Raw genomic sequence first — 26,579 nt, 5'->3', positions numbered from 1 at the left:
GTTAGGATGTAAATAAAAGATGCCAGCACAAGGAAGACTTCTTTTCTGTTGTTTGAATGCAATTATAAACTTCTTACTAGCAGTTTGCACGTCTGGGTGTATACATGTACTTGTGCAGAATGCATATGCAGATCCATACTTAAAACTCTCTTGATCCTGCTTTTGATTGCAAACCTTACTGCTCCAACAAAAAGCAATGACAGCAATCTTTAATATAATAGCATATTTTCATTGAATGCCTTCAGATTCCCCCCCCCCATTCCTTTCATTCTACCAACTGAAACAGAGACAATTCTTTGTATGCTGAAACGTGCAATTATCATGTATCCAAAAAGGAGGGTGTAATTTTCACATCTGATTACAAGGGAAGAGTGTAAGGGGAGCTGCCTCAGTAAAAGTACACTTGTTTACAGAGCAATACCCTTGATATTAAAATCTTCAAAAACATGAAACACTGGGAAAAAAAATAAAGATTGTTGCGCAGCAAAACAAAACATACAAAATAAGCATTTTTCTTGGCCTGGCTACAAATGAAAAGTCAGAGCTTTTGAACCTGAACAGACCTATTTACTTCAAATGAAGAGAGTGGGTGTACTGTAGTATGATAGATAAAGTGCTAAACTACAACTCAAGAGACCCAGATTCAAATCTACCCTTAGCTGTGAAAAGACTCTATGGGGCAACTCTGGGCAAATCTCCCAGCTTAGTCTACCTCACAGGAGTGTTGTTATGGGTATAAAATCAAGATCCCTGTGTAAACTGCCTTGAGCTGCTACAGAAAAAGTGGAATAGAACTCTAATAAATAAACTTAACTCAAATGTATTTTTACTCAGCGTTTGAGGTCTAAGCAAATGCAACAAGGTTATAATGTCAACCCACCACACGATACACAAAGGTCTTGGCATTACTTGGTCAGCAAGGAGAAGAAGTTTGAGGATAACAAGATGTGACAATAAATATAGGGAAATTGAAGTGGACTGATTCTGCTGGACTTCTAGCATGTTGAGTTCAGAGGAGGACATTCTCTGAAATCTTTGTTCAATTGTTGATCATTTAAAGTAGTATATAAGTGGTTATTTTATCAATATTTCACTCTGGAGATGGCTGATGGATCAAAAATAGATCCCATTTCCCTCCTGCTCATCCTATGCTCTCCCTCCCCCTTTTAATCATAATTTGTAATTTGCACTTTTTTATTATAGTCAGATAAATATGTCTTTGCAATTTTATTGCTTTTATTGTTGTAAGCTGCCTAGAGTTGCTTTGTGGTAAGTTGGGTGGCAAATAAATTTTAATAATAATAATAATAATAATAATAATAATAATAATAATAATAATAATAATAATAATAATAATAATAATAATAATAATATAATTTCCATTGTTTAAAGTATATACAATTTCCCCTTAATCACCTTTACTGCATTATTGATTGCCATTTTTCACGCCTCTTGCTATCACCTTTTTTTTCCCCCTCTCTCCCTCTCCCTGCCTCTTTTCTTGATTTCTGGTATGTGCTGATTTACCTTTGATAAGATAAGCATTTGAGTACGAGAAATTATTTTTGCTGTCATGTACTAAAAGATGCTATCTTGAAAAACACAGTGCCGTTACAAATTGCTTAGTAAGAAGATCAAAGATAGGCGAGGGGAAGAGACAGATCGCACAACAGGTAAGGTTACAAAACATGCCCCAAAGCTGAAAGCAATACGAACAACCATTAAAATGTTGTAATACAGCAATGAAAAGCAGTAGTAGAGGTAAGCTCTCGCTAAACTAACGCATGTAGAAACAAATAGGGATCTTGAATCTCAACATTTCCTGGGCAGAGTTCTCACTAGGAAATTTCCACCACTAGAAACATGGAACTGGGAAGGCGTTTTGTTTTTTTTAATTGATTTGGAGGTCAGGAAGAACTTCTAAAAGAGTGGGAGGGTGAGGTAGAATAAGGAAAAGGATTCTGTATAGGTGACCCTCAATTTATGGTTGCAACTGAACTCAGAATTATAGTTGTAAGCTGGTAATAAGCAGGTCACCATGCGACTGCACCCAATTTTATGACTTTGTTTGAAGTGGTCATTGAGAGAACACAGCAGTTGTTAAGTGATTCTATTTAATCCAGTACGCTTTTTTTGGCTGGAAACCAGAAGTAAATGCTGGGAACCTAGAGAAAACTCAAAACTTGCAGTCATATGACAGTGAAACTACTGCAAATAATCATAAAGTCGGGCTGTTTGCCAAACGCTCAAAATACAGTCATATGAATGCAAGTGTGTGTGTGTGCATAACCATCACAACTTCAAAATCAGATCGTAAGTACCTTTTGGGGAGCCTGTCGTAATTTTGAATGATCGCTAAGTGATGACCACCTGTAATGCATCCCAGTTCCATCCATGAATGGAAAGACTACTTTGGTTCTTATATGTCTATTTAGGAAGCAAGACAGAAAATTGAAGTATAATCCTCTATTATGAAACAGGACCAAACAATTTTTGGATTTGTTTTCTAAAGAAGGAAAGCTAGAGTGAGGACTCTTTGTACAACAACAACAACAACAATAACAACAACAACAACAACAACAACAACAATAATAATAATAATAATAATTTAATTTGTATACCGCCCTTCTCCCGAAGGCGGTTTACAGCCAAAATAAAATACAGCAACAATGCATACGATACTAAAAACAAACATTAAAAAACTTATTCAATTTGGCCCCATTTTAAAATACAATCAACCCTGTAAAATCAATAAAAATTTAAACCCATAAAATCAGCTAAAAATTTAAAAATTCAAGCCAGTCCAGCAAAACGGAATAAATAAGTCTTAAATTCGTGGCGAAAGGTCCGCGAACTTAAGACTTGTTGTACAAGAAACAATGAAGACTCAAAATAAATCTGTGAACATCTATGACACTCATCCATTCTGAAATGAACACTAACCACTTCCAGCAAAGGAGTGTTAGAAATACCAACCCAGGAAACCATTTCCTTAGTTCTGAAATCCCCTAGAAATGGAGCACGACTCTAAGATGTACTCAGAAAAAAATGTATTTCTTTTTGTACAGAGAAATTAAAATGGCAGTGCTGATTAGCTTATGATAAACTTTTATTAGACATTTTTAGAAGAATAACTTGATGTACAACAAAGTAGTATCAAATGGCCACTTACAATCACTACCACCATCAAGTCTCACTTGGCATTTGCAAAATCAAAAAATTGGGTTTTGTTTCCCAAGCAGCATAACAATGTAAGAGCTCCATGGCTGGATCCCACCAAAGGTCTTCCTTGTCCATAATTCTATAACCACCAAATGCTTCTGGGGAACCCTTCAGCATGATATAAGTGCAATACCATTCTCCTATATAGATAAAGCCCCCAGCAACTGGTGTTTAGAGGCATAAAACAACAGGCTCTCTGTTTCTCCAGGAATTGCTGATGACACCTGCAAGCTTGTTGTAGGCAGCAAAGACCTCCAGCTGCTCTCTAATAGCTGGAACAAGGTCCTTTTCTCCTGCATGCTTCTGCATCAGGAGCAAAATTGTTTGAAGCACATCTCCAACTCTCTGTATGCCATTGGAGGGGCTGGCTGGCAGCCATGTGCCTTGCCTCTCCAATTGGTACTCCTGAATAAAGAACATGGCTTGCAACTGTAGATGGCTAGGGTATCCCACATTTGGTTCAAAGCTCATTTGGGATAGCAAATCAACCAAATACTGTAGACCTTGATCCAAAGGAGCTCTTCCTGTTGCTCAAGCATAAAAAAAAACCAATAGCTCTGCTAAGAGGAAACTTGAAAGCCTGTTTTCCATTGATTGCCTTTCAGTGCTTCCCAAAGTGAACCCTGCACCATTGGAGGAGTAGAAACCAATGTCGTATGATACCATTTTTCAGCAGAGCCATAGGATCATCTGGAAAGTTTGAGAAATGCATGCCCATAAATGTTTATCATTAGTACAGGTGGTTTTGTTCATCTTGATGGATTTAGCATTCATCCATTTACCTGGTTTAGGCATTCTGAATGTTAACGTTATACCTGATGGGTATAATTGGCAAGGTAACTGCATTGTTACATTGTGTGGCAATCCACATACACAATGAAATTGCCATTTTTATTTTAGGAATTGTAGTCTGAGTGCCAATAAAGTCCTTCATCAGCATTTATTTTCACTAATCACATGTGGACAACCTGATTTTATATGAAAAGAGGTACAATTTCAAAAGTAGATATCCCTGCTTTTTATGTGAACTGGCCAAAGACATAACAAGCCATGTCATGTGTACAAATTCAGCTCATAAGATACAGGTCCCATTTTTTTAGAATTGGTCTCCCAATGCGTGGGCTCTGGATGTTACCCAAAATGAGCAATCTGGGTGTTTTTTTGTTGGTCAAAAGGATATGGAAAATACTAGGTTGTGGCAGACTAGTTCTAATTCAGCACTGTCCCTGCTAAAATCATAACTTTTTAATAGAATTTTGTTATGTATCCCAAGTATTAACAAACAAGATAAAAATTAAAATTAGGGCCTATTATGATTGGATTGGATTGTGTAGGTATGTCTGATGGCCAATGCATTCCTCCCCATTCCAATAGGATCAGGATAATCAAAGCCACAAATGAATAGATCTTCAGAACCCCAATCAATGCTGAAAATACATCTCCATTTTTCATTGAAGTGTTAGTCTGCATTTGCTTATATTCCGCACTATGGTAATGCAGTCCCATTGATCAAAATGAACATTCAATAACACCTGGGGCATCTAAGCCTTAATGAAATAAGTCAACTTGAAGCAAAAGACCTAAGGTGGAAATAGAGAATTGGCCTGGATTTTAACATTCAGGGAACTCAGTGTGTGTGTGTGTGTGTTTTAGTAAAATTAATCTATTAATTTTCTTGGAATTAAACACTCAGGATGTTGTATGGGAGGCCATTCATATGATAAATGGTGGGTATTAAAGCTCCATATTGATCACTAATCAGAAACCTGTGTTTATATTTTCATGTTATTAAAATGAAGAAACTATGTGCTGCCCACTGCTGGGTTATTCTCTGCCATTAAAGGTATAGATATATAGAGATAGATGACATAAAAGAATCAGTGGGATGTAGTGGTTCAGATGCAGGACCAAGGACAGGTGACAACCAAGTTCCATTCCTCCCTTAGGCCCAGAAACCAGCTAGGCGTTATTGGGCTAGTCCTTCTCTCTTAGCTCTAGATTTGAAAGTCAAAAAGAAATCTATCTCCCAACTCATGATGAACTACATGATAAACTACAATCCATTATCTTCAATGAAGAGGCTTTCACCTTGCTCCGTAGATTGCTCCATAGATTGATTGGGGCTGATAATAATAGGTATGTATAAGCATATGTATAATTTGCATAATATATTTATGGATAGATACACTATCGTTTAAAGGGATGCGGTGGCTCAGTGGCTAAGATGCTGAGCTTGTTGATCGAAAGGTGGGCAGTTCAGCGGTTCGAATCCCTAGTGCTGTCTAATGGGGTGAGCTCCTGTTACTGGTCCCAGCTTCTGCCAACCTAGCAGTTCGAAAGCACGTAAAAAATGCAAGTAGAAAAATAGGGACCACCTTTAGTGGGAAGGTAACAGCGTTCCATGCACCTCTGGCATTGAGTCATGCTGGCCACATGACCACGGAGACGTCTTCGGACAGCGCTGGCTCTTCGGCTTTGAAACGGAGATGAGCACCGCCCCCTAGAGTCAGGAATGACTAGCACATAGGTGCAAGGGGAACCTTTACCTTTACACTATAGATCAGGGGTGTCAAACTCACGTTGTCACGGCAGCATCACGTGACCTATCGGGCTTTTTTCCCCTTTGCTAAACCGGGCATAGGTGTGGCCAGGGCGTGATGCATCCAGTCTGCAGGCTGTGAGTTTGACAGCCCTGCTATAGATGATGACCTGTCTACACATTCATATATATGTGCACATATAAGTACAAATCATCTAGAACCTGTCCTGGCAATTACATAAGAGAAACACTACAGACAGAGGGACAAACACCAGGTTTCTTCCCGACTAGTTTACTCTCTAACAAATCATATGTTCCTGTCTTCCCAAAGTTACCAGATTCCTTCAGCTGGATTGAGAGGCGTAATTAAAATGCAAGCTCCCAGGGCTGACTCGAACAGTGATTTGTAGCACCGCTCCTCTGGGTACATTTTATGGAGCTCCAAGTATTGTTTTCGAAAGCATTGCCTTTTCTCCAGCTAGAAATATATATCTGATTCCACACTACATTTTTAAGTGATTAATCCTATCTTTTCTCAGAAGACCTGACCTGAGAGCATGTTTTATTTTAGTTAAAATAGGGTGGTGGGCGGAAGGGAATGGAGAAAAGGGAAAGGGAAGCAGTAGGAGGAGGTGTGTCTTGCCGCAAAACTTTTTAATGAACTGAGCCAAAAATGATCTATGAAATCTTTAAGAGATCTGGGATAACTTGTTTATCAGAGACTGCCAATAAAAATCCTTGTGTACTCATTTATTCCCTGCTTCCTTCTTTAATCTTATATTAACTCTTTCTCCTGAAGCAAAACTCCGCTCATGAATCAGGTCCTTGAAGACTAACCGGTGTGCTATCGGTGTGTCACCTTTCCTACTAGAAATGTCCTAATCTCTCCTTGTGGCTTTTAGATTTAAAAAACAAAACAAAACAAAAAAGAACAAAATCACCATCACCACTAAAATTCCAACTCAACTTTATTTCATTGATAAATGATGAAAATAATGCCATTATATATTATACATTTCTACCGTTCTCCAAGCTCAACGGCAGCCTTGCGCTGCGGATGTCGGCATGGTGTAATTATGTTTTCCAGGAGGGCAGCTATCCGTTTCCTTTCAAAAATTTACAGGATTCTTAATCACGCTGCTCATTTGGGTGCGCAATAGCGAGGATGGCAAAACACAAACACGGCACATTCCTTTACACAGGAACACCTGCTTAGCGTGATAGCAGATGTCAGTCAGCAAGAGGAACACAAAAGGAAAAAAAAACGTATCAACAACAGTAAACTCGGAACTGTTTTCAACCAGGCGCAATGAAATATCCTCCAGCAGGAATATAAATGGCCTTGTGCAAATGCACAAAAGCAACACAGCAACATGTTGGGAATGTCTCCTTTGACTCTCTTGAAGGCTGGGGCGGTTGGAAGATGCTCCCTCGAAATGTGCAGGATGGTTTGCAAAATGTAGTAGATTGGGTTTACAGCTACAACTATATGTCAGTGATCCTCCTTTATGAACATATTAAGAACATATGCAAGTATACATATTTAAAGTAGAGCTTATAAATCAGTGTAGTATATGTTGCCATAACTTTATAAATCAGCAGTGTGTGTGTGTGTGTGTGTGTGTATTGAACCGTATAGTAAGCTGAAGTCGCAACAAATGGGGTGTCCCTACTCAGAGGGCATTTTGCTTTGTAAATACAATGAATAAAACAAAAAGAAAGGACTAGATGGAGAAAATGGGAATTGCGTTGCATTATTCTCAAGTAGAGGCTTCCTCTGGTTATTTGGTGAATTCCGTTCAGTATTATTCTCCACCTCTATACAGATTTATTTATTTATTTATTTGTTTATTTACTTACTTACTTACTTGTTCACTTGTTGTGGAATGCTAATGAGTGAGCTCTGCTGTGGGCAGTTTTCCTTAAGATTTGTGCAAATTCAGAGTGAGTCAACTCATACAAGTCTATGCACTAAAGACTCCCTAAGTATGCATTGCCTTGAAACTCAGTAATAGCTTCTAAGGAGCCATTATGTAGTATCGTGTCAATGATCCATGCACTGAAGACTCCCTAAATACGCATTGACAGGATCGACCGTAACAACTATGAAGAAGCTGTTATGGTCTATCAGGACAACGATCTGCAGATATTGGCAGCACCTCCTTTGCTTTTCTGTAAAGATTGTAAAAGTCTCTGAAGAAGCTGCTACTATCATGCCAGAAGACTCACTGATCAGATCAATGACCCATTGATCAGATCCATTTATCTTTGCAAGCGGTTTGTTTACTTGTTTTAAGATTGTAACCCCAAAGAGGTCAATATGCTAAACATAGTCCCTGCCAATATAATGGCTTTGAGATGTCTACAGATATAGGGAGGAGATCAGAAGGAGGGTTTTGGAGATTTACAGCATAACCCTATGTGTGTTGTCTTGCAATACAATTCACTAGGGGAGAAAAAAAATCATTCTCCAGGGGAAAGACACTACTGGAGGAATCCATTCCACTTGCAGTGCTCTCTGGAGGATCAAGAACCCACCAGTGTAAACTTGGAGCACACAAAGGTATAGACAAGAGAAACCCCGTTGAATAAATACCACCAACTGCACTTAAGGGAATCCCTCCACTCATATTAGTGGGCATAAGTTTGATATCATGGCTTGATTTGCACAGTGTTAAAGACTGCAAGCTTACAACCCTTTGTTTAATAACTGTTCACAGTTACAGTCGCACTGGAAAAGGTGATTTATGATCAATTCTCATATATAACCAGTTCTAACACTTGCAGCATCCTCACAGTCATGTGATCAAACTTCCAGTGCCTGGCAATCAGCATGTATTTACAATGGTTGCAGTCAGTGGTGGAATTCAATTTTTTTTACTACCAGTTCTGTGGGTGTGGCTTGGTGGGCATGGCTTGGCTTGGCGGGCTTGGCAGGGGAAAGATACTGCAAAATCCCCCTTCCCACCCCACTCCAAGGGGAAGGATATTGCAAAATCTCCATTTCCACCCCACTCTGGGACCAGCCAGAGGTGGTATTTGCTGAACAACTGAACAACTCAAAATTTCTGCTACCGGTTCTCCAGAACCTGTCAGAACTTGCTGAATAGCACCCCGTGTTGCAGTGTCCTGTGGTTCTGGAATTGTCATTTGCAACCTTCCTAGGGAGTTTCTGACCAAGCAAAGTCACTGGGGGAAGCCAGATTTTCTTAACAACTGCATGATTCACTTAAAAACTGTAATGATTCGCTTAACCATGGCGAAAATGAGACATAACTTAACAACTGCCTTGCATAGCCATGGAAGTTTTGGACTCCGTTGTGGTCATAAGTTGAGGACTACCTATAAGTTACATTTGCAAAAGAGGCCCCCATCTGTCATCATTCTTGCTGATCAGAAATCCATTTCCATTGACTAGAATTACTATTACTGCTCCTACTAGCTTATTCAACTAATTCCATTTTTAGAACAGGAAATCTTTGTCTAACCTAGTGCTTTTCCTAACTATAATTGTGCCTGGGAAATGGTAGGAATTGAAGTTCAGCACATTTGGAAGCCACTAGCTTGAAGATGTCTGTCTTCAAGTTTAATTTACAAAAGAAAACAGAAAACAGTTCCTGCCATAGGAAACCTGTAAGTTTCCTAAACCGCCAAAGATTTGATGAAGAAAGCAGGATTATTTTCTAGGGAAGGAAGTTCCCAGAATAATGTTGGATTTCATTCATATATATAGATGGGTTATAAAAGAATAATTGGCTAGTCTGCAAGATTCCAGCTCAGGCTTCTACGCTGTTTCTAGGGAAATCTTTACACACAAATCTGGGCTTTTTTTTAAATTTAATATCCTTCAGTGCCAAAACTGTGGAGACATGCTATTACTATGTGGCGCATTGTTTTTTAAGGACTATTTGTGATGCACTATCTTTTATTCTCTAAATCAATGTAGCACAGTTTGTGGACTATCAAAATAGCTCTCTATCCCTTTTAGAATCTAAAGTGAAACATGCCTCTGTAAACTGTGGTTCAGGAGAGCAAATCAGACACCTGGAAAAAAAATTGAAGGCAGAATCATAAAGAATCTAGAATGTCAAGTCACAGTTGGGGAAGCAGAGGCAGCAGCACATACTGTTCAAAAGGGATGAGATAAATAGCCAAGAGGCCAAAGTCTTCAATGCAAACAGAAGTATACCATTCAGTAAGATTGCAGACTGCACTGGCTGCCTGTGGCCTTCCGGGTGCGCTTCAAGGTTTTGGTAATGATCTTCAAAGCGCTCCATGGCATAGGGCTGGGCTACTTACGGGACCGTCTGCTGCCACCGATTGCCTCTCACCGACCCATGCGCTCTCACAGAGAGGGACTCCTCAGGGTGCCATCGGCCAGGCAGTGCCGACTGGTGACACCCAGGGGAAGGGCCCCCACCCTCTGGAACGAGCTTCCCCCAGGACTTCGCCAACTTCCTGACCTTCGAACCTTCCGCCGCAAGCTTAAGACACATCTATTTATTTGCGCAGGACTGGACTAGAATTTTTAAATGTTTTAAATTTTAAATCGGGTTTTAATGGGGTTTTATTATTTATATTCCTATTTTAAATATTCGGCCTTATGTAATAAGTTTTTTAAATTGGTGTTTTATTCTGTATATATATGTATTTTATATGGCTGTAAACCGCCCTGAGTCCCTGGGGAGATAGGGCGGTATAAAAGTGTGAACAAATAAATAAATAAATAAATAAATAAATAAGTAAGTAAGTAGGATTCAAATTTTTTTACTACCGGTTTTGCGGGTGTGGCTTGGTGGGCATGGCAGGGGAAGGATACTGTAAAATCTCTATTCCCACCCCACTCCAGGAGAAGGTTACTGCAAAATCCCCATTTCCTCCCAATCAGCTGGGACTCAGGGGACAGAGAATAGATGAGAGCAGGGCGAGCCAAAAGTGGTATTTACCAGTTCTCTGAACTACTCAAAATTTCCACTACCGGTTCTCCAGAACTGGTCAGAATCTGCTGAAACCCACCTCTGATACCATTGCTGAGATAACCTGCCAATTTTACAAACATGGTTTGATTATTATGGTAAACTAGGGACTCCAGATATCAATGGCTTTGTGACAAGGAATCGTGTGATAGTAACATGAATTCTCCCCAAAGCAAAGGAATGATTATCAGCTGCACCATTTGGCAGACCAGTCCCTTAAAGTGAAAGCTAGTATAACTACTGAAGTTATTTTTTTTTAAGAATTTTTTTTTAAAAAAAACATATTTCTAGGGAAGCACTTTCAGAAGCAAAGAGATTTAGGTGTTTTGGTTGTTTTTTTATGTAGCCCTATCTAGTGATTTTTAATGTTCTCCCCCCCCCCCCAAAAAATGATCTTCAGATTCTTAAGGCAGGGGAAGGAAAGGGGGTATAATCTGCAAAAGAAGTGACACCCTAGTTAAATTCACAAGATAGCTCAATTTGTGTTACTTCCAGACTAAAGTCCAGAATATTCTACAATAAGACACAAGTCTTGGAGAATAACAAACGTATTATGCATAATTATAAGTTAATGGATCAAGAACTTTTACTAGCATTTATGGAATATTCCCTTCTCATTAGGTTTCTTCAGTTGTCAGTAAATATGCAGATCTCATTTGAGAGAGAAAAAATGTGAACAAACCCTTCTGTGTGCCTTCTTGCCTAACCCTATCCCAACATATACAGTAGGTGCTATCTGTTGGCAATACACAAATTCCTGTTTCTTTAATGCCTCTTCATTTGATGTAGAAGTTTGATTTCTGGTTCCCAAGTATGACCCAGAAGGATCCTGCTTTAATTGTCCTCTTTTCATTCTGCTTTTCAAATATGCAAACAGACACAAGAGCAACAGAGAAAGTTGCAGACTTGCTAGCCTGACTATTCTTTCCTTGTGATGGTACAGGTGGAATCCAGAGAGAGCAAATAGTGGATAGGTAAAATAATTGTGTCAAATAGACAGATAATAGCGGTGATAGTGAGGGACCCCTCAGAAAGGATGTGCCTTAAAGACATTTTACCCAAGTCTCACAAGCTCCACTAAACAAACAAACCTAGCAAGTCTTTCCATCTGAAAGAAAAATGTGCAAACTTCTATCCTTCTGTTGGAAGAAAAATCCATCTGGTTCATTTCCAAGCTGGGAGAAAAATTGCTGGAAACAACATGGAGGCTGATTGGAAAGATGGTTTGTTGAACAGAACCACAAAGGCAGTTCTGGGTCAGCTGAACCAGAACCCCAAACCCTGGCAGTTCTGCTTCATCAATAAAACTTACTTTCCAATCAGCCTCCATCTTGTTTCCAGTGCTTTTCTCCCAGCTTGGAACTGAACTAGATGAATATTTTTCCATCATTTCTTAAAGATTCTCAAAAGTGTATGGTGGAGATAATCCCAGAACAAGATCCAAGTATAATTTTCTCTAAACTTAGCTCCTGAGTTCTTAAAAAGTAAATTACAAAAGTTGGAAGATTTTTAGAAACAATATCCTATGATCTGAATGCCCTACCCTTTTTAGGATGATAAAGATGAAATAATTCATGGACAGGGGAAATGTAGCGGATTTGCAATTATTACCTTTGTTGAGAACCCTGGAGGTTTCATCGAGCTAAAATTGATGAGGCCTACTTTTGTCTCCCATTACTCTGATTTCTGAGGTGGTAAGTCAAACAGGAAAAATCAAACTAGAGTCCATGCAAATAACACTGCAATGTCTGTGCATGGATGGCTGAAGTCATCAATAAAATTATTCCACACTGACCCCTAAATGTGGAACAGTTTTATCCCTTTGCTTACCTTAATGAACTGAGAGAAGAAAATTAGCCTGTTATACGAATGGCATCTAGTTTTGCCAAAACTGAGAATGTAGCAGCAAAAGTCTTGGTCCATTCAAAGCCCCAACACCAATAACTTCTCTAAGAGTTCTGCAGATGACTTTGCCCTTTGCTATTTTAACTTTTTTTCTGTTCAATTGCTTTTGTTCAATAGGCTTAGAAAGTATGTTAGAACAGTACCTTCGGGCAACTGAAAATCATTTGACTCAAGCTTTGTATTCATTTTGTTCTGAATGTCTGGCTACCACTACCTTTAAAATTGAGAGCAAAGGACTATTGGTTTGAAGGTCTGGATATAAAAATTGCTAATCTGATTTATTTTTTTTCGGGCATATGATGCTACAGAACAGAAACATATCATGAGGGATAAAATATTAGAATCAAAAAGTTGGCTGAGGAATTCTGAGAATTGAAGTCCACACATCCTACACTTACTGGGGTTGAGAAACGTTGATTTGGATCATTTAGTTCAAACCTCCGATCAGTACAGAAATCCAAATTAAGTCATCCCTGACACATGACAGTCCTATCCAATAAATGGATATGGTTCTGTTGCTGCTCTTTTTTCCCCCCTAACATTCGTTCAAAATCTGCTTTCCTGCACCTTAAGTTCCTTATTTTAGCCTTGCACTCTGAAATATGAAAGAACAGATCTTGCCTTTCTTCTGAGTAATATATGTTCAAGTATTTGAACAATAACGTATTTCCCTTCCTCAGCACGTATGGGTAGTTTCATATCTCTTTGCAGTTAGAATTTGGTTTCTATTTCCTGATCATATTGCTGGACCTCTGAATATTTCTTAAAGAGTAAGACTGAGAATTGAAGATAACACTTGAGGTGGATCTGAACAAAGCAGAATAAAATAGAATTATCGTTCCTGACCACTTGGAAATTACCCTCTTGCTAATGTAAAACTGCATTTACTGTTTCTTGCAGTCACACCACACTTCTGGCTCATATTCCATTTCTAATAAACTACTATTTCAAGATACATTTTCACATGCACCATTACTTAAAGAATAGGCATGACTTTCACATGGCCCTTTACACAGGTTTAAGAAAAATATATATATTATTATCCCCTTTTGTGGGGTACTCATACACTGTGTTAGATCAAGAAGATTTAATTCTGGTTCCTTAGTACATTTGTTGGTGTCAACAGATTCCAAAATGTATGTTTTGTCTCTAAAAGCAACATGTTAGAAAAGGCTGGGTTTGCTCCCTAGGCCTTTCTTTTTCTCTGTAATAGTACAAAAATAGCAAGAAATGCAAAGTGCATTTTCTAAACATCCCTCCCTTTCAAAAGACAGGTACAGAATGCAGGACCCTGCAGCTGCAATTTTGATGTTGCTGGGAGAAGGGGGGAGCTCCTGTTTCTTAAAGCCCAGCTGGTCCTGAAATGTAATAAAATTGACATATCGATTCCTTTGAATTTACAAATGCCTGTTTCATAAACTCCATCCTAGACATCTTTAGAGCACTGCCATCCCCTGCCCCCCCCCCCGCCCTTTCAAATGGATCAATTATGTGCCCACGTAATCCTGTTACCTGTGAAATCCATGGAATACTTTTCGCATTTGCTGCCGTTCCCAGGCAGACAAACTTGTATTATGCACGCATAAACAAACAGAGTATTTCCTTAATATGAGGGGCTGCTTTCAAAGGGAAATGCAATCTCGTGGATCTCTTACTGAAATAGAATAATAAAATAAAATAATAAAGAAACAACAAAAAAGGGCAATAAGATGCATAGATGTTTCCCCCTCTTCAAATAATCCTGCTGCACCATAACCATTGTTCCCTGAGAGAAATCATTCATAAACTAATCTGGCAACTCCAAATATTTTAAATGCTGAAGTAAAACACCAATACTTCCAATATTGCCTTGATTTGAATACGCACATGTTGATTTTTCAATATGATTACTTTCTATATCAATAATTTATTATCATTATAAAGCTGCATGAAGTGAAAAACTAGAAAGTGATCATATCTGGCTAAAATATTGAGAATATGCATAGTTTTATATTTCTAAATGTCAGAATTCTGTTTATATTTTCTAGTATATATAAATATATGTAGGGGCGGGTTCCAAATCCTGTTGCTACCAGTTCTCTTGTGCATGTGTGTGCGCTCACCAGTTTGCTTGTACACGAGTTTGTGCTCACGCATGTGTGCTCCTGCCACCACCGCTACAGGTTCGCCTGATCCAGTCCGAACTGATAGCAACCCACCACTGCATACATGTCTTATAATTCACTAGAGGAAGGAAGGGAGGGAGGGAGGGAAGGGAAGAGAAGGGAAGGGAGGGAGGGAGGGAGGGAGGGAGGAAGGAAGGAAGGAAGGAAGGAAGGGTCTAGAACATATACAATTGTATTTGTCTAGATGAGCAATAAAACATTTATGGAGATTTAGCTCTATGCCTAAATACACAGAGGCCTCATTCTCTTTAATCACCAGGTTGAAATGTGGCTTCTTTCTAATATTTTCTTAGAAATTCTGACAACATGCTATGCACAGACACGGATTCCTCTCTCCTTCTTCCTCTCTCTCTCTCACCCCCTCATATTATGCTGATCCTGATTTGCTACACTTCAGTGGGCAACCAGCAGTTCAGTTACACTACATTTGCACTGTACAATTTGTCTCTAAAAGGTTCCTAAAATTATGAAACATCTTGTCTGCCACATGACCTGCGCAACAGCCTGCTTCAATTTGTGGTGTGCACATTACATGCAGAGGAGAATAGGCTTCAGAGGAAGAAGAAAAGGACCAGGGGCAGACAAGGAAAGAGCAGAAAAGTTTTCTTAAGCCGAAAACCCTTTAGCGGTGGCCCTCGCGCACCACGGCCATTGTTCCGAGGTGGGTTTAGAGATAAATGGCTGCCCGTTAACCAGATTTGACATGCTGTACAAAAGCAGCCACCTTTGGTCCCATGACACAGACAAACAGAAAACACAACCAGCCAATTCTGGCAAAGATGCCTGACCTGAATAAAAGCACCATCATTTGTCACATCGTTGTTACAAAATGTTTGAGGTTTTAGGGCTTTGCCAGAGGTTGGCAAAAAAATGAAGGTGGAGGGTAGCAGGAACAAGTAGGAACAGGCAGAGGTTTCGATGGGGAGGGCGGGATAAAATTTATAGCATCAACGTTTTTTTCCCAACAACCACAGCAACAACAATAACAGTAATAACAACCAGATACCGTCATGTGTAAAGGGTTGCTAGGTTTATCTTCCCAGGCACACTTGCATTATTAATTTCCTCCCCTGTTCATAGAAATAAAATTGTGCTACCAATCAAAGACCGTTCAAAATGGCAAGGCTGCAAGCCTACAGACACCGACCGGTAGTTGGGAATAATCTCTGTTTTATGTAATGATTTACTTTTGTGTGGGGCTTCGCAGCTTAAACCCTATTTTTCCTTCCTTCAGGGAAATTCCCATCTACTTCACCAAGGCTTTCTACCAAGTAAGCTTGCTTCAGTTGTAAAGATTAAAATCCACCCTGGAAATAGAGGGGTGTAACTCTCTCTAGATATTACCTTAAAGTAAGCCATACTTCACTTAGTAAGGCTAGCTTCAGAGGAAGGAATGCTTGATTTGCCAGCTACTGTTTAAACAGCTAAAGTCTCATCTCTTCCTTTTGATCAATGGAGATCTATTAGAATGAGGCAGAATTTGGGCCACTGGAGTATTTCACTTTGCACATCATGCTTTGATGTCTACTAGCTGGATTGAGATGTAAAATCAGATGTAAAATTGTGATTTAAGGCAGATATGATTGAAGGAGAGGCAAGGTGCTTTTGAGTATATGCTCAGCCATAGAAATCAGGAACTTGCATCAAGACTTTTGCGTATATATTTATTCTTGCTTTCCCAACTCCCAATTTTAAATTGGTAGTGGAGGAGGGAAATATTCTGTACTGATTAAATTGTTAGAAAGTTATTTTACTACATTGGGAGGTACAATCTTAGAATGTACTAATCAGTTGCATATCACCCAGAAAATTACTAAGTTGATGCCCATCTATTTCTGTCCTCTGTTTGCTCTACTCTATATGAAAGACATACAAAATCAGTTAGTAGGTCAAAGAATCCCTTCGTAATCATTCATATGATAATTTTGTTTTATAACAGTTTATACTTAAATAACAATAATAAAAACAACAACATTACTATTGCTTCAAGAATGTTTTGTAAAAATATAAACGGGGTATTTTATTTTCATGTCAATGTAACAGATTTTTTTTTAATGTGCAAATGAATGTCCTGGAAGAATAGATACAAAAACTAATTTGTGATTGTCCTAGCATTCCATAGGACAATCGATAATAAAAGCTAGATTTGAATTTAAAACCCTATCTAAAAAAACCCTTGAGTTTCAGCTTTACTTTTGTTTTTTATGCTATTACATTTGACTCAATTCCTAAATTACATGCCTAAAAATTGTGTCCAGTATAACATATGAGTAAAATTAAAAATGGAATCTGAAATTTAATTTCAGAGTTGTCCTATATATTTCTTTATAAATCTTTTGTCTTAGGTTATAAAACTTTTTTTTAATTTGACGATACTAGCATTTACAAAAATTCTCAAAGCTATAAATCCTAAGAATGGATTGCCTTGTCAAGAGCATGAATCCAAATTTATTCTATACTGTACAAGCTGCATCTAATTAATATTATTGCAAAAGAGACAGAATGAAAACCCAATTTTCATTTTTTAAAAAAAAAAAAACCCGCTGCTTTGACCGTAATTAATTGAACAAGCTACTCTGGAATTTCTATTATCTGCTGTTTATTGCAGTATGAACTATCTCCTGCAAAGAAGGACAAGTTAAACAACAGGCAATTGTCCCTTCTTGATGATTTTAAAAGAGGAAGTATCTTCATCAAGTTAATTGCCATACTAGAGTCCAATGAATAGAGCACTCTGAAATGATTAAGGAAGCATCAGCAGAGAAAAAAAGCCATTCTGTCCATGGTATTGTATCTAATGAGGTCTGTCTACACCTGGAGTAGTACCCACCAAACCAATGGTCTCCCTTCCTCTTGCCCTCTAAAATCTATTCCAGGCTCTTGGAATATCTTCCAGAGAAGATATGAGAGAAGGGACAAGGAATGCCTTGGAATATAAAGGAGGGGGAGGGGTAGAGAGAAAGGGAGACGGAGGAGAGAGAGAGAGGGAGAGAGAGAGAATACTGTATGTGATAAAGGGGAAAATGTGATAAAGGCCATTTAAAAAATTGTAGCCATAAATGCTACCCATGAAAATAACTTGTTGAAAAAATTCAGGCCAAAGTTATCGGAACAAAGGTATCTCAGAACTTGCAATTTCTGCATAAACATATGCCTGTAGAATTAGAATAAAACGCACATATTCTATCTTGAGTATTTGGAAGAACAAATGCATAATAAATAAATAAATAATAAATAATAAATAAATAATAAATAAATAAATAATAAATAATAAATAAAATAGGTTTTGTTTTAATGGGAAAAATGGTAATCCTTTAATATACCTGGAGAGGTATGTGGAAGCTTCATTCCATTATTTTGTACATTGGGCCATTGTTCCTTAAATTGCAGTCAATACCAACATAGAGATTATTCTGATATGCAATGTAGTTTGGTAAGAAACCAGACTGCTAAATATACGTGGTCAGGTTTTATAAATGAACAGTATTACGATCCATCAAAAACAGTCCAGCTGCTGATTCCTTAACATTCTCTTACTAAACATTATTATAAACTATAGTTAAGAAGAAAAGATATGACAGGAAATGGTCATTTGAAGGAGATTTTATTGCTGGTGGCCCTGAAAAGCCATCAGATTGATCTTTATTACATACAGACACACATCATATTTCTCAGTATCCAAATTATTAGAACTCAGGGATGGCAATTTTGAGTGGGTTATTTTTCCCTTGCACTGTGACTTTGAGGAGACATGCATCACATTTGTATCTGTCCTTCTTACACAAGTAGGAAACAATAACACCAATCCTTGTGGCTGAAGTGAATGCTGCTGTACCAGAAGATAGTTTGGTTTGGATGAGTGAGGAAATGTTGATATTTATGGCCTGCATCAAAAGTCCCAGCACTTTGTACTATCAGCATCTTCTTATCTGATGTTTCACCTCTGATGAGATGGAATCATCAGTGCTTTCAGAAAAGGCCAAGCTAACATATTGTGCCATCTATGGCAAGATTTCTCACTAAGAGAAGATGAAGAATGCAGAGATTCATTTTCAAATTACCTCAATATTTTGAAAACATTTTCACCTGCATGCTGAGAATGCTAAGAATGGGAAGGAAGGCAATTGTGCATTTACACAGACTCCACTGCATTCATTTATAAATTACCTCATCACTGACTAAAATTAACACTGATTCTACAGGCAATTTCTCAATTTCCAATGCTAATTACATTTTTTTTAACTTTTAAATTCTGTACCACCTGTTTTGGGCAAGACATCTTAGGCAGCGCGACCGCATTTAATCACAATTTTAATTAACCGCCCTGTAGATGTGAAAAAGAAGCAATTATAATGTAGATGAATGATGATTTTTCTGCATTAAATTGTTTTGTTTCCCTGGTATGTTGATTGTAACACAGCACACAAATACAGTAACTGTACTATTCCCTCCCTCCACTCTCAATTGTAATTTAGTAATTGTTTGGGGGGGAGAATAGTTTGAGAACAAGTGACTTCATCTGTTTACAAATTGATTGATACCATTAACTCACTGATTTCTGTGGCATGTATATTGTATTGCACAGGATGGCACTAAATATAATTAGACAAGCATTGAGTTTTTGCAGCACCCTTTTGGAATTGTAAAATTAAGTGTAACTAAACTTGTTTTTCTTCAAATAAACTGCTATCTAATGAGTTTAAGCTGACACTACACAATCAAAGCATTCCACTTCAACCAGTCCAATAAATCAATATATTTCACCCAATAGTCAAATTTGATAACTTTGTCTGGAAAGAGCTTGAGTACTAATGGCTAACTAGTCAAACAATCTTATCTAAATTATATAGGAAAATGTAGGAGGATTATCAAAAAAAGAAGGATAAAGTTAGGTATCCTTCCTTGAAATTAGGAAGATAAATAATCTGTCAAAACCCAAGAGTTAAAACAAACAAACAAACCCTGAAGTCTAGAAACGACAGTTTATGGTTGAGATGAGAGCAAGACATGGTGGAATTGGGGGGGGGGGTGTATATAAAGGCAATGAGTATTTGTGATGTTGGTTACTATTATTTACTGTTCACAGTAGATTCTTCTAAGGAATAATCACATGTAGTTTGGTGCATTAATGTTGCAGAGAGAAACCCGCCTGTTTTCAGTCCCAGGGCTCAGCTGCAAACTTTTGAGATTGCAAGCCATGTCTTTCTATTCGTGTCTTCATAGACAGTACAGCAAACTCATACATAACATGCAATACACAGGAAATATTGTATGCTTGACAAGTTTCCTAAACCATTTTATTTTTAACATGCCTAGCATGCTTTCTCAAACAGCACATGAATTTTCCTTCTATGGAAGATGAAGTAATATTTCATCAAGAATTTCAAAAATATTATCTCCAGAAAGGAAAGGCTTTTTTCCCCTTCTGCATCAAGAACACGGTTATAGTTTTTATAATTTTAGCAGCATTTCTAGGACCGCACCAAACAACAAATATTTTGCCTGAATTTCTGTTATAAGTAAATGGAAAACAATGCAAGATTCATTCAACTCTTACCAATGTGAATTTTTGTGAGCCCTAGCTAAAATGCTGGTTTTGGAGTGTTTTAGTAAAACAAGTTCAAGCTCATAAACAGATTATCATTTCTACCCCCAAGCCAAGTCTTGATCAATCTCATTTATTGTAACCGGGATTTTTTTTCCCCCACAGGGATGGGGGGGGGGCGTTGATGTGCAATTCACACCTTGTTTACACAGCAGTTATGAACCCATGGATGGATGGGCTGCTCAGCTCCTACAAAGAAAGCCACCAATAATATCAAAGAAACCTAATGTTCATGTTGTTCTGTTTTATTCAGGTAGGTGAAAAGAAGACATCAAAAGAGAAAGTGGCCCATTTTCATCAGTGTCCAGAGTTTCAAAATGTCTAGTCCAATATAAGACCTCCTTTGCAATAAAAATATATCCTCCTGTGACCCTGCAAATCACTGCCTTATTCTGATCAATAGAGGGAATAGCTCCATGTCTGTATTTTCTTTTTGTCCTGAATACACAATCAGGCAACCTCTCCAATAGGAAATTATTATTTTAAATTGATTTCCTTCAAAAATTGCCACATTATAATGTAGTGATTCCCGTCTATGATTTTTGTAGTGCAAGGTGCCTGTATCTCCTGCAGTGTATACAGTTTGTCTAGTGTAAAGCATTTTGGTCTGGTGGTTAAGGCACCTGGTTAGAAAGCAGGAGATCATGAATTCAAGTCCCACCTTAGCCGTGAAAGATGGCTGGGTGACTTTAGACCAATTATACTCCCTCAGCCCGAGCCACAACACAAGGTTGTTGTTTTGGATATGTTCACTGCCTTGAGTTATTTGTAAAAATAATAAAAAGCAGGTTACAAATAAACAAATAAAAATAAATGAATTGGAAGTGGGAAAACTCTCATTTTCTTAAAGTAGTCCGTCTTTTAGAAGGTAAAAATTGGCTGGCCCGGAAGCCTTCTGAAAGATAAAGGGAAGTTGGTCCCTTTATCTCTTTAAGCTCTTAATTATTTGGAGTGGTAAAAAGGGGGAACAGCCAACTGTTGAATATTTTCAGCAATATTCAGAAGATATACCTGATCTTCTTATAACTTTTATTCTGCGATGCATTTGAAATGCTAGCTGAGAATGTGCGAGAGGAATATGCGAGAGCTATGTACAAATTTGTCCAGCGGGTCTCTGTTACTGTGACAAAAGAGTCAAGGCCCAAAAGGTCAAACTGAAGTTTATTTCCTCCATTAATGGGTAGGTTTTATCTGCAAAAAGAGGCAGACTTGCAAAAAAAGGGCAACTAATATTTCAAACAGCCTCTCCCCTGGAAACACAAGGAATCTATCTTCAATATCAGGTGAGATTGGGACCGGAAGGATCATATTGCAAACCTGGACCCAGTCACTAGCACTTCTGAAGGAGTTACTGGATGTCACTAGGTGCAAAATTACAGCAAAAGGTCAGATAATATCAGGTATTTCCTTTTAATGTTGCCTTCATCTGATACCATGAAGGCTTTAGCTTTATAAGTCTGTAAGAGAGGTGAAAGGTCATGTCAGCCAGTGTAATATATCTTTCACAACGATCAACTTGATGGTACTGTTGATAGCACACGAAAACCAGAGGAAGCAGGATCCAACAGTCTTGTGATCTGGGAATTGGTGTACTAAGGATTGTGTGCTAAAGCAGTTGTGTCCATGGTTACAAATGTATAGGTTTAAGCCTATCTGGTGGAATCTATATATTCTTAACTATGCACACTACTACACAACCAGCAGGTACAGTAGTAATGTCTTTCTCCATTTCCGCTCCGCAGATAATCTTGGAGAGCATGGATAACCTCATTAGCATCGTCAAGAGATATTCTAACACAAAGAGAAGTAGAGATGTCATCAGGATGTTATAGGAGAGGATTCTATGTTCTCCTCCCCCCCACCCCACCCCACCCCCGCAATGAGACCATTTCCACCAAAATTCACTGCATTAGAGATGTAAAACTGTCTGGAACAAATTCCACACCGCTTGGTATTGAATCAATTTCACTCCTAAGGGCAAGCTTGCTGTTTGGTTGCAAAAAAGAAATGCACGGCATGTGGCAAGGGGAAGAAAGTTGGTAGCAGTTAACAATTGTGCCTAAAGTGTCCGGCTATGAAGAAACAAACAACACTTTTTTTTTTTTGCTCCAGACTTGTATTCAGTTGGTGGTTATGACAATCATACAAAAATGTACCCATTATAGAATAACTTTCGATTTTAATTTTTCCAAGATGCTGCCTGAAATTCTAAGGATAATAATAACAATGAACTGACAAGCTAATAGAGTGAAACAAATAGAGTGAAACAAACAAAATATTAATATGCCATCACTCTGCCAAACAAATAATTCCCTCAACACTGTCAAACTATTTACGAAATCTGCACTACTATTAATCTTCTCATCGTTCCCATCAGTCATCTCTTCCCACTTATCACTGTATGACTGTAACTTTGTTGCTGGCAATCCTTATATTGATATTGATTGTTCCTGATTGCTTATTTGTACCCTATGATTATCATTAAGTGTTGTATCATTAAGTGTTAAATTTGTACCCTATGACCAGCATTAGTGTTGTAAGTGTTGTACCTTGATGAAGGTATCTTTTCTTTTATGTACACTGAGAGCATATGCACCAAGACAAATTCCTTATGTGTCCAATCACACTTGGCCAATAAAAATTCTATTCTATTCTATTCTACTATAGACAATTGATATATGTACTATAGACAAGTTCACAATATTCTTCAAATATTTCAAAAACATGTGTCTGTGGGAAGTCAAAAAACCTTGGCTATTAACTTCAATAACAGCAGGATCATGTGTGTTGCTAGGTTGTTAATAATGATCTTACATCTTATTTTCTTCTAGCTTGTCTGTTTTATAAATATTTAGAGTGAAGTATTAATAGGAGAACATCTCATTTTTATATGAAAAGGCCACTATTACATCTCAGTTTTGGAGATTTTCATACCCTTTAACTCTTTATCATACAAATAAACCTCTTATGCATAAGCTTGTGCTCTGAGTACAGGTCCTGGCTTTTCAAAAACTCCACCACCACCACTCCCCAAAAAAAATCCCATTAAAATGCAACTTTCGGGGTGGCTGGTGGCTTGAGGATGCTCTCTCTGCTTTTTTTAAACTTTATTTTGGATTTCTATCTGGACTTTATTATTTTTTATTTATAAACCTCCCAGAGCCACTCAGATAGTGTGTAAATTTGATTTAAAGGAAAATAAATAAAATATATTATCTTTTATTGTCTCATATTTTCCACCCAACCCTATGCAATCTTGGTGAGGAAGTGTACTGAGAAATGATACAACAGAAAACCAAGACAGTCTTTAAAGCTGGCATAAAGAAGTCAAAGTTGAAAGGAAGCCCGTAAGAGCAGGAAAGGTAAAATAGGTTTCATCCAACAGATTCAATTTCAGAGGTAGGTTCTCAACTGAATTCTTCGGGAGATTCTGGAGGATTCCACTGTCATTCCACCACCTTCCTGCTTGTAGGCTTCACTTGAAGAACTCTCTTCCATAAGAAGAAGCAAACTCATCTCAGATTGTTAGATCAGTCAAGTCTTTCACAACATCGAACTTAGACGTACTGATCCTATTTACCCATTATGGGTTTCACTCCAGGAAACCTTTATCTCCAGGTATATCTCACCATGATTTCCTTCCCTCTTCTGGCACCAAGCAGATGTAACACTTTTTTCGGGTGGAGAAACTTAATGCTTTGAACTCGCCTTTTATCACCAATCTGCTTTGCAACAAAGAGTGGCCAAAACTAACACACAAAACAACCCCCCACCCCCACCCCCACCCTCAAGCATTAGTAGGTGATGTTTGTTGACAAAATGTTGGTGTAGATTTGAAAAAGGAGATTTTTACAGAGATCCTGCAGAAACAAATGTTCACTTGAAGTGGCACACAGGTATGTTTCACCCTAATCTTACTATCAATATCACCCTCATTTTTTTCTACTATCCAGAGTTTGATCTGGCTGTGAGAAAATGCACACAGACCACAAAAGGAACAGATACTTTCTGTCTGTACCCAATTAGTCACTGCTTTGGGGTCTAAGTATTCCTTTGGAAACTTATAAAACTGGAAACATCTGTGTTCTAACAAGATTCACCTCCAAACTTTCTCTTTTGCTTTTGATATGAAGCGTACCAAAAAGCAAATACCTGATCTTCAGTGGGAGTTCATTGCCAGTCCTTGCACCTTCAAACCCCGACCTAACAAACATTCTTTCCAGCAAAAAAAAAAAAGTTTGCCATGGTTACATTCTAACTCTATCTTTCTAATCTCTCAGCAAAGCAAAAGATTTGAAAAAGAAGGCCAACAACAAAGAAAAATAACTCATAATTTCTCTTCTTCCTTTGCAGAGAGACCTAAAGCATCTACAAACCTGGTCACTCTATCATTATTATTTTTTTAGGAACTGCCATTTCATGAAGTTGTCTCTTCCTAATGAGCCTTAAAAAAAAAAAAACCCTTAATCCTGCTTCTTCTGTGTTCCTGTTAACCTACCATCATTCAGTTCCTTTATTCCTGGCTGCTGAGACTCATGTGACAGTGCTTACAGGTATTTGCAAAAAGATTCCTTTTATCACAGCGGTAGCAGGAGATAATATGTCATTTGAAGAGTCCAGCCAGCCTGCCCCATCTGTCCTTAGAAGTAACCTTTCCTTAGGAGCTTATAAGAAAATCCACTGTTGCAATAAATAATGACTCTCAACAAATGATCAAAGAATGAATAAATTGGGTGGGCTTTTTGTAAAAAAAAAAGAAAAGAATATGAAATCCTTTTTTTTCCCCTCCCTCCCATTTTTTTAAAAAATGGACACAGTGGAGAACGGGCTCGTAGCCATTTTACTTATTCAGGAAGCTGATTTTTGAAATGTTGGCTGTATGGCGATTGTTTAGCTCAAAATGGATCTGCCGGTCTCTGAAGCAGAAGCTTTCAAACTGAAAGTTTGCAATAAAGGAACGCATATTGTTCGGAATTTAATTTCTAACATCGAGGAAGAAGCAGAGCATTAAATCAAGCAAAACTGTGACAAGACCAATGATGCCAGCGAGGCATCTCCAGCCCCCTTTGTTCACAGCTTAACAAAACTGTGCCGTCACACCACTTTAGCTCAACAGTGCCTGTCGAATGGCCATCAGCAGATCAGCCAATGCCTGTCACATGTAGGGCTGAAAAACTGCTTGAAAGCATGGCTTTACTGTAGCTGAAGTCTGGTTCGGGAAAGTGAGGAGGTGGTATCTGTGTGTGTGTGTTTGTGTTTCTCTGTGTCTGTACAGACACATACACATACATTGAATCACCCAGCAAAAGCCAAAGAAGAAAACAACAAAAATGCAATGAATCCAGCAGGACACACCTCACAAGAATAACACATTTCTTCTTATTTTCCTGTTTTGTAAATTACTCTTGTATAATTTTTTCCCCAGTTCTTTTAAACGTGCAGAAGAAATTTTAGGACTAAGTATAACAAAATCAATGAGACTGTTAGAAAGCCTGATTAAAAACCACCGTGGCTTTCTCTGAAATATTGTATATGCATGTAGGAAGACTGAATATGAACACAATTTTGCTTATGCTTTATGCAAACATATTTCATTGCAAATGAATTCAAACAACTTTCCCGATGCAGAATAATGTTAAAGTTTGTCAGGAATGTTTTATTTGATTATTTTTAGAAAGCCTGTGTATTTTTTCTGAATATAGTCTCCACAGAACATGGTCAGCTTTATCCCAAAGGTTTTTTTTTCAAAGAGGCAAATGGACTTTCTGTTTTTTCTTCGAAGACGTTTTGCTTTTATCCAAGAAGATTCTTCAGTTAAGAGCTGAAGAAGCTTCTTGGATGAGAAGCGAAAAGTCTTCAAAGAAAAACCAGAAAGTCCAAGAAGATTCTTCAGTTCAGAGCTGAAGAAGCTTCTTGGATGAGAAGCAAAACATCTCCAAAGAGCAACCAGAAAGTCCAGTTGTCTCTTGAAAAAAAAGCACCTTTGGGACAAACTTGACCTGGTGACTGAAAGTCTCCATAGACACAATCAACTTTACTTCTGAGTAAGTAGTGTGTAGTTTAAAAAAAGTCAGAATTGTGTTTTCTTTTTATTATCTGTGAATGGGTCATCTCATTAATTTGGAGAGAGAAATTATTGCACAAATAAAATGTTTGTTGACATTCTT

The 26,579-nt window shown here is 38.0% G+C and overlaps 1 protein-coding gene across 11 annotated transcripts in view; it reads right to left on the bottom strand.

Annotated features, from left to right (window-relative positions):
* ZEB2 (zinc finger E-box binding homeobox 2) overlaps positions 1-26,579 on the bottom strand; it is a 190,692-nt gene that overhangs the window by 142,041 nt on the left and 22,072 nt on the right. The window contains exon 2 of one of the 11 annotated variants that reach the window (XM_058193483.1): positions 14,155-14,296. The exons of the other annotated variants lie outside the window; for them this stretch is intronic. Coding sequence (XP_058049466.1) covers positions 14,155-14,167 — 13 coding nt within the window. The 5' untranslated portion in view covers positions 14,168-14,296. The remainder of the gene's footprint in view (positions 1-14,154; positions 14,297-26,579) is intronic. 11 annotated transcript variants of the gene reach the window in all.

This window comes from Ahaetulla prasina, chromosome 1 (genome assembly GCF_028640845.1).
Source record: "Ahaetulla prasina isolate Xishuangbanna chromosome 1, ASM2864084v1, whole genome shotgun sequence".
Classification (NCBI taxonomy): domain Eukaryota; kingdom Metazoa; phylum Chordata; class Lepidosauria; order Squamata; family Colubridae; genus Ahaetulla; species Ahaetulla prasina.
Note: the sequence above shows the minus strand (reverse complement) of the source record. Positions and strands in the feature narration are given on the sequence as shown.